The 10000-nt window shown below is 30.5% G+C and overlaps 2 protein-coding genes across 8 annotated transcripts in view; one reads left to right on the top strand and one right to left on the bottom strand.

Moving 5' to 3' along the window:
* Positions 1 to 5293, bottom strand: part of LOC124948388 — a 17466-nt gene extending 12173 nt beyond the window's left edge. Inside the window, exon 1 of the mRNA XM_047491933.1 lies at positions 5032 to 5293. The gene's annotated coding sequence lies outside the window, so the exon portion shown is untranslated. The remainder of the gene's footprint in view (positions 1 to 5031) is intronic.
* Positions 1 to 10000, top strand: part of LOC124948387 (hemicentin-2) — a 27303-nt gene that overhangs the window by 4805 nt on the left and 12498 nt on the right. For all 7 annotated transcript variants that reach the window (XM_047491929.1, XM_047491928.1, XM_047491926.1 and 4 more), the window contains one exon: positions 8564 to 8762. In XM_047491929.1, the coding sequence (XP_047347885.1) occupies positions 8564 to 8762 (199 nt within the window). The remainder of the gene's footprint in view (positions 1 to 8563; positions 8763 to 10000) is intronic.

Here is a 10000-nt window from a genome sequence, read left to right as displayed (position 1 = left end):
ACTCAAACGCATATATAAACATATCATGTACATACGTATCACGTGTATGCAACTATGTTAGTAAGTAACATATGTATCTATGTATGTACGTATCTGTGTGTGTGTATATATACGTGGACGAAAAACGTAGGTAGGGATAAAAAAAGAAAAAAAGAAAAGAAAAAAAAAAAAGAAAAAAAAAAAGAAAAAAAAAAGAAGAAAAGAAAAAATTTGCTCGAAGGCAAATACGAAAAAAGAGAAGAGTATCTCTTTGACTTTTCTCTTCAAATAATCGTACAGCACTGTATTCTTTCTCTCTCTCTCTCCCTCTCTCTCTCTCTCCCTCTCTCTCTCTCTCTCTTGCTATATTTTAAAAAGCATAATACATTTTTCGAATAGGATATATATATATATATATATATATATATAAATTATTTATGTACACATACATACATACATATATATATATATATTTATTATATCGCCGGTGACCTAATTTTGTATAATCCCTGAATTCGTTAGTCGTACTCGGCACGCGACGCTTTTCCCAAGGAAAACATAACAAACCGTATACGACATATTTCCCAGCAGTTGTACGTTGTTACGAATAAAAGAATTGTCCTTGCTCGATAGAAAGCAGGTGAGCTCTCTCTCTCTCTCTCTTTCTCTCTCTCTCTCTCTATCTCTCTCTGTCTCTCTCTCTCTCTCTCTGTCTCTTTTTCGACGCGCGCGCTTTACTACATCGTTCTTCTCCATCGTCCCACCTTCACCTCCACCTTCACCTCCACCTCTTTCTCCACCTCTTCCACCATCTCCATCTCCTTCTTCTTCTTCTCGACCCACCTTCTCCGCCTCCGTCCTATTCCTTCATCGACACGGTTGTAATGTAGATGAAAGATAAATCGTTGAAAGGAATACGGTAGTCGATGCCGAGAGTGTGAGAAAACGTAACATTCATTTCAGATGGTCTAAAAGGTTTCCTTGTATTATCATTTAGATACTATTTTACTATCTCTTTATCTATCCTTTCTTCCCACTTTTTTTCCCCTTTCTTTCTCTTTTCTTCCGTTCTCTCCTTTCTTTTTTCTCCTTTTCTTCTTTTTTTCTTTTTTTTCTTTTTTTTTTTTTTTTTTTTTTTTTTTTTCTTCCGTTTCTTTTTTCACATTTTTCTTCCTTTTATTTCCTTCCAAATCTTTTTCATTTTTCTCCTTCATTCCTTCTCTTCCTAATCCTCCTCCTTTCCCCCCCCCCTCCCCCGCTCCTTCCCTCCTCACCCAACATTCTTTTTCTTTCTTCATAATTTTTTTCTTCTTTTCTCCGATCGTGAAGTACTATCTTTTTTTTTCGCGAGCTCGAACACCTTTAATCGAACGTGTCGGAATCATATGGTCAGAAGGGAACAAAAATGAAAAAAAGAAAAAAAAGAAAAAAAGAAAAACGAAGAGTTAATCGCTGCTTTCTTCTGTATTTCTATATTTCTTATTTTTTTTTTTTTTTTTTTTTTAATCCTCATTTTAATTCGCAACATCTAACATTCGCGTCCATCCGATCCTACGTCTCTCGTATCCTTATATCTTATCTTTTTCTTTTCGTTGATTTTTTTTACCTCGTATCTTTTTGTACATCCCTTCTTCCTCTTCGTTTTTCTTTTCTTTTTCTTTCTTTCTTTCTTTCTTTCTTTTTTTTGCTTTTTTCTAAATTGAACAATACGACCCTTTTTTTGGCACGGGTTCACGAACTCATCGTCGAAATTGATCGTCGAAAGGGAAAAATAAAAAGACAATAGAAAACACTTTTCATTGCTGTTTTCTTTTTTATTTCCTTCCTTTTTCTTTTTTTTTTTTTCTTGTTTTTTCCTCTCCCTTTTTTTTCTATTTATTTGTCTATTTTTTTTCTTCTTTTTTTTTTTTTTTGTTTTTTTTTTCTGTACTTTGTATCTTTTAGTTTTAGACTTTTTTTTTAAAAAGAAGTACGATCTTTTTTGCATGAATTTATGAACGTATTGAAATTGTTCGTTCGAAGGAAGAACGAAAGGAAAAAAACAAAGGAGAAATTGTTAATCGCTAGTCCATTTTTGTTTTCTCCCTTTTTATTTCTCTCTCTCTCTCTCTCTCTCCCTATCTCTATCTCTCTATTTCTGTCTCTTTCTCTCTATTTATCCTTTATAGCATTAATTGCTTCGCGATTCATCTCTTGATCCCTATTCTTTTTTTTTACTTTTTCCATTCTTCCAGATCAAAGAATAGAACTTTTTCACGAGTTCATGAACTCGTATTAAAATTGTATAATCCAAAGAAAGGAAGAAAGTAGGGGAAAGAAAGAAAAAAAAAAGAGAAGAAGAAGAAGAAGAAGAAGAAGAAGAAGAAGAAGAAGAAGAAAAACAACACACACAAAAAGATAGGAAAATTGTTCTCCTTCTTCTCTTTTTCGTTTCTTCTTCTTTTTTTTTTTTCTCACCCCGTTCCATTTATTTATCCGATCGTTCGTTCCTTTTTTGTATTTTCTTTTTTTTTTTTGTATTTTTCTTTTTTTATCCAAAACAAACGAACGAACGAACGAACGAACGAACGAACGAACGAATGAAGGAACGAAGGAACGTACGAATAAAACGTTCGAGTAGCCTAAACACGATCTTGCTATTAGATTTAGTCAACATCTGCCATGCCGTGCGCGGCCCTGAACAAGATTCGATCATCGACTTTCATAGACCCAGGCACATCTAATGTGCCTCTTCTTATTGCATAGCTCTCGCTGTCTCTTTTTATACCATAGTACATATATATATATATATAACCAACACATTGGAAAAGGGAAACATGGTTTTCTATAGGATTCCCGACAAAAAATGTCACCTCGCGTGAACGTCGAAGTCATGCACATGGCGGCTGAAATATTACTTGTTTATCCCTGGCAACGCCGTTCGAAAGGGGAATTTAAAACCCTATCGCGAAAATTCTAATCTCTTTCTTTGATCTTTTTGTTTAAGTTTTATGATATCCCATCCGGTTTTAACGAACGATAACTCTCGTTAATAAATCTTTCGGATATTTCGCTTTTCACGGGAAAAATTTTCTTCTTTATTTTTCTTTTTTAATTTTTTCTTTTTTTTTTCTCTTCTTTTTTTTCATTTTTCTTTTTTTTTTAATTTTTTTTTTTTTTATTTAATCTCCTTCTCCCCTTTACTTTTTTCTTAACAAAAATTCGCGAATAAAGAGAACTAAGGGAAACAGATCTTTGAAATGTAATTACATAACGTAGAATTAATTAAATTACATTTCATTTGTTAGATAATAATATAATCGGTGCCGGTGAACGATCCCAATCGAAACTTTCTTCCTTTTTTTTCTTTTTCTTTTTTTTTTCTTTTTTTTTTAACTTTTTAATACCAATTATTATTCTTGTTATTTTTATTTTAAAAAAGACGCTGAGAGAGGAATTGAAATATCTGTCGTAAAAGAATGTTAGGAGAAAAACATTTGTTCACTTCTGATAATGAAAATAATAATAATAATTATTATTATTCTTAGAGGAAATTGTGTGAGTGCTCGTGTGTGTATGTGTAATATTTTCGTAAAATAATTTAATAAGAGCGATGAAAGCGTTCGAAATCTTTTTGTGTAGAATATTTATTGCCAATTATTATTATCCTTTTTGCTTTTTTTTTTCTTTCTTTTCTTTTTTCTTTTTTTTGTTTTTTGTTAAGAGAGATTGTAAGAAAAATTGAAATTACGATGGGAATAAACGTTCAAACATATCCATTTATCGATCTATCTATCTATTATTATAGTATAAAAAAGATTAGTTTAAAATAATATAAAATATTTTTGGATAATTGGATTACTTCTAATTTTGCTAAAATAATCAAATAAGAGTAATTCGAAATTTTTCGTTCAATATTCTGATTCTGATTATTCCATTATTATTATTATATTAAGTAAGATGAACGAAAGAAATAAGAAATATCGGATAGGAAAAAAATTTTCTAGAAAATATTAATCATTCATTATTATCGATCTATCTATCTGTCTATCAATCTGTCTATCTGCTATCATTATAGATAAAAAAAAAAAAAATAAATACGAAATATTTTAGAATAACTAGATTTTATTTTTGTTTTCGTAAAACACTCAAATAAGGATGAAGCGTTCGAAATTTTTTCCAATACATTTTTATATAATTTTTCTGTTATTATTATTATTATTATTATTATTATTATTATTATTATTATTATTATTATTATTATTATATAATTTAAGAAAGGGAAGGAGAGATATTTATTATTTACTATTATTATCTATCTATCTATCTATCTATCTATCTATCTATCTATCCATCTATTTATCTATTTATCTATTTATCCATCTATCTATCTATCTGTCTATATCCGTCTATCTGCTATCATTATAATTTAAAAAAGAATTGTCGGCGAACTAGATTTTATTTTTGTTTTCGTAAAATACTCAAATAAGGATGAACGAAGCGTTCGAAATTTTTTTCAATACATTTTTATATAATTTTTCTATTATTCTTAATATTATTATTATTATATAGTTTAATAAAGAAAAGAAAAGATATAAGAAATATCGAATGGGAGAAAATTTTCTAGAAAATATTTATCATTTACTATTATCTATCTATCTATCTATCTATCTATCTATCTATCTATTATTATTATTATTATTATTATTATTTGAAAAGAGAAATTTTACAGAAAATATTTATCATTTGCTATTATCATATATTTATCAATCTATCTATCTATCTGTCTAATATTATTATTGTTATATAATAATTTCTTTTATAAAAATTTTTCCAAAAAATATTTAACATTTGTTATTATCTATCTATGTATCTGTCAATCTATTTATTATTATTATTATTATTATTATTATTATTATTATTATTATTATTATTATTATTATTATTATTATTATTATTATTATTGTTAGAGAAAATTGTTCGGTTGGAATATATTTGTGGGAAGAAAGAAAGCAAGAAAAGAAAGGAAAAGAAAAAAAAAGGAAAGAAAAAAATGGAAACAAAAGTTAATACTCAGTTCGGTTTTCCTGGACAATAAGATTATGAAATACGAAGCGGTGTGAAAGTCACGGAATGCGCTTCGGGTACGGCGAACTTGATTATTCTTAGAACGGCTCCGTGGTAACTCTGATGTAAGCGTCTGAATTGATGCAGCCCCGAAGGAAGGAAACTGTGGTTGCCGTCGCTGCCTTCGTATAGAGCTGCATGTAACCACTGCAAAAGATCTTTCGAAGATCGCGCCGCGAACTCTACCTACTGTCAGCATCGCACTTGAATACGAAAATAGAAATAGATAAACGTTGAAGTTTCGAGCCGGTTATTTGGATGCGTTAAAGTCGAAATTTTCCTAATGCGATTCTCTACGTAACTTAAGAAATATTCAACGTGAATAATTCATCGTGAATAATTATCATTTGAATCATCATCGTTCGTTTTCATCGTCGTCGTTGTCGTCGTCGTCGTCGTCGTCGTCGTCGTCGTCGTCGTCGTCATCCTCATGAAATTATCATTGATCGCATATTTCATTTAGATCTCTAAGATTATTTTAATTAATTTAAAAATTTCACGAATCAGTTAATTGAATCAATCCACGATCGGAATATTATAATTTATTATTCGAACTTTCAACTTTTTCTAATGGAAATAATTTCAAATTCTATCCATTTATATATATTTCTTTTTTTATCGAAATGACAAAATAAATGATTCAAGAATCATTTCGTATGTATGTACATAGACCATGTTCTTCGAATCAAGTTTGTAACTTTGAAAAGAATATCAAAAATAGAGAATCGGATAAAGAGAGAGAGAGAGAGAGAGAGAGAGAGAGAGAGAGAGAGAGAGAGAGAGAGAGAGAGCGAAGCACAATGATCTCATATCGTTGAAATATACAGGAATGATAATATGATCGCGTGATCTGAAAATAGTCTCTGACCTATATTTCGGGTTACTCTGAAACCGTTTTTAACGGTTGCATCAAGCCGAAACAAAGACGATAATGTGTGTACGTATATATAATCTATTTATTTATTTATTTATTTATTTATTTATTTATTTATTTATTTATTTATTTATTTATTTTTATTTGTTTGCTCTTACGTACGGTTTTGTTTATTCTTTTTTTTAAAAGTCCTTCGAGATATATAACTTCATCATTTGTGTAAATGCATTAGCGCGTTGTCACTGATAGATAATAATTTTTACAAGAGAAAATAAAATAAAATAAAATAAAATAAAATAAAATAAAATAAATAAATAAATAAATAATCATATGTGAATATATAACATTTTTATTTTCTCGTGGAACACATTAGAGAAGTCTTCATTTTGACGCATTCATTTCTTGCACTTCTTTTTTCTTTCTTTTTCTTTTTCTCTTTTTCTTTTCCGTTTTTTTTTTTTTTTCTTCTTCTTTTTTTTTATGAACGACCACAGAAAATCACACGAAACACGGTCAAAGATATCAAACACGTGTTTGATATTGCTCATTCATGGGTACAAAAGAGAAAAGGTAAAAGAGAAAAAGAGAGAGAGAGATAGATAGAGAGAGAACGTTTCTCATTTTGTATTCTCGACATATGTATATATCTCTTAACTGTAGTAAAGCATCGTCGTTTATCTGTTCACTGCTCTCTCTCTCTGCATATCCATACGCGGCCTGTTGCTTCTACCAGGAAGGAATGAAAATCAAGGGAGACATTGTCGACCTTTCGTATGTAAACCTAAGACAATGGCATATCAACGTTTGTTTATAAATTCAAGAAATTACTTTTATATTCAATCCTAAATTAAAATAACGTTCGCGTTCAATTTATCTATTTATATATATATATATATATATATATTTATTATCGAGAATTTCTCAATTCAATAAGTTCAAATAATTTTGTACGACGAAAAATTTATTTTACTCGTAAAATTTTTATAATTAAATAATAATTTAATAGATCGATTGAAAGGTTAATAGACAATTAAATTTCTACGATATTAATATCAGATAATTTTTTGTTAAATGTTCTTTCGTGTTACACGATAATATATATATATATATATATATATATATATATATATATATACGCTTTAATTGTATTATTATTTAATTGTATTAAAAAAAAAAAAAAAATATATATATATATATGTTTATATAATATAATGATTGTTATTCGTTCTATCATATTATCGTATATTTTATATTATATCTAAAATAAATTTATTGTATATTCTTGATAAAAATTGTTGAAAAACTCTGTTCTTACAATAGAGGGAATTAAAGAGGTATGAACAAAAAGTAAACGAAAAGAATAATGTAAAGGATACATATGTCGATTTTCTATCTCGTTTCTTTCTCTCTCTCTCTCTCTCTCTCTCTCTCTCTCTTTCTCTCTCTTTCACTCACTTTTTGTTTCATAATTATTTATAATACACGATAATGAGAAAAAGTTGAAAACAATGTAACTCGTAAATACGTATATATATACGTATGTATGAATGTATGCAGAGATAAGGATGTGATACTTTGACACAGTTTATTATACATACATATATACATACATACATACATACATACATATATATAATAAATATATACGTATGTACATACATACGTAACTGTTAGTTAGACTCATTTAGTGGTAGGAAGCAGGTTGACTTCGTATGGAAATATTTATTCTTGGCTCAAGTTCACACGTTAATATTAATTAAGAGCGGACGTTACAAGTCGGATGTTCGCATCGTCCTGCCTGCCGTCCGAATTTTGCTTCCTTGCTGAAAGCGTTTCAACGAGAATTCATTGTGTTTTTCTTTTACCTCTTATATACATATAGTATATATAATATATAATATATATATATATATATATATATACACATATAAGCGTATGCATGACTAGAGAAAAGAGAGTAATTTGTAATAAAAATGTGTGAACTCGGTGTACATACATGGATACATATATACCAATACATATATATAAGTAGAAAAATACTTACGCGCGCTTGTGCACACACACACACACACACACATACGTATATATATATATATATATATATATTATGAGATGGAGAGAGATGTACATAGTATATATAATATGAAAGAGGAAAATTTTATTTGAGAAAAAAGAGAGTGAACGAAGCATTCGCGTGACGGCTCTGAGAGTAAGTTGAAAAAAATGAAAGGAAAGAAAAGAAAAGAAAAGAAAAAATAAAAAAAAAGAAAGAAAGCGAAAGCTTTGCTTTGCTTTCGTCTCATTAATAATAAGAAACGTTTTTTTAATACTATTCTTCCCTCTCTCTCTCTCTCTCTCTCTCTCTTCTCTACCATTAGTTCTGTTTTTTAAAAATCTTTTCCATTGTCGTCGCCGTCGTTGTCGCTGTTGTTATCGTTTTTGTCTATATCCTTCTATTATCATTATTATTATTTTATTTTATTTATTTATTTATTTATTGATTTATTTATCACTTTGTTTTTCTCTCTCTTATTTTTCTCCTTTTTCTTCCCTCGCCCCTTAAATATAATTTTTTTTCCTTTCTTTTCAATTTTCTATTTTCAGGAACAACCGAGGCATGGCTTGAAAGTGAGAAATATGCGGAAGTTGGAACGGAAGTGCTACTGCCATGCATCCTAAAACCACCACAGTGCGGGGCACTTCAAAGCATCGACTGGTATCGCGCGGGTACGCGCATTTTCGCTTTCAGCGAAGGCACGGGGTTAATGCGGAGCAACGACGGCGTAGCCAGCAGTGACGACAGGTGAATAAGTAATTAGATTTAATAATTTAACATCGGGGACCGAGTTCCTATTAATAAGCTGTACGCGTAAAGACCTGGTTGGTTCTGGGTGCCAGGGTGGAAAAGTTGAAATGACGAAAATGATGGAATGAGAAAAAAAGAAGAGAGAGAGAGAGAGAGAGAGAGAGAGAGAGAGAGAGGGAAGAAAAAAAGAAAGAAAGATAGAAAGAAAGAAAAAGAGGATATAAAAAGGAATAGGGAAACGAATCAAAAAGAAGGAATAAAAAATAAAAAAGGAGAGAGAGAGAGAGAGAGAGAGAGAGAGAGAGTGAGAGGGGAAGAAAAAGGGGAAGAAAAAAAAAAAGAAAAATAACAAAGGCAAGAGGATGATAAGAGAATAGCTGCAGACATCGGGATCACATAACGTGACATATAATTAGAGAAACACAGATATAAACTGCAAGCAGAATGAAGGATCCTCTTTTCTTTTCTCTTTGCGTATTTATTCACACACATACACACACACACACACACACACATATGTATATAAATATATAAATGTGTATGTGTGAGTATATATATATATATATATATATATATATGAAACGTTCTTCAATGTCATTGTGAGGGTGACTGTTGGTGCTGCTAATCGAAATTATGGAGGATCGGTAGGAGAACGGTGTGATTGTAACCCGGTGACAGAGAGAATATGCATGTCGAACGGGAAAACAAGAGGATAAGGGAATGAGAATAGGAGGAAGCACGTGGTACAATCCAGGCCAATTGGCCGAAATGATTGAGTTATGGGCGAGGCGATCGATGAGTGACCGAAGGGTTACGAGTGCGAGTGGGTGGCTCTGTATGGAAGGGGTGGCTCTTTATAGAAGGGGTGAAGGGTTTCAAATCGTGTTAGAGATTATATATACATACATTCATACATGTATACATACATACACATATATATATGTACCAGCTCGTATTCCATTTATTGCCTTATTATACGTCACACGAAAGGTTTCTCTTTTCTTTTCTTTAATGGTTCTCCTTTGATTCGATAATCGTCACCGGTAATGCACTTACACACATACACCCATAGTGCATCCTCGTAATTTTGTATTAAAGCATGGGTAGGAAGTGGGATGAGGTGGAGTTGGGTAGAGGACAGAGAAGGAAAGAAAGAGAAAGAGAAAGAGAGAGGGAGAGAGAGTGAGAGAGAGAGAGAGAGAGAGAGAATGACTTAGCTTCTAATTATTAGGAGA

This window comes from Vespa velutina, chromosome 4 (assembly GCF_912470025.1).
Source record: "Vespa velutina chromosome 4, iVesVel2.1, whole genome shotgun sequence".
NCBI lineage: Eukaryota > Metazoa > Arthropoda > Insecta > Hymenoptera > Vespidae > Vespa > Vespa velutina.
This window is presented reverse-complemented; position numbering and strand designations above follow the sequence as displayed.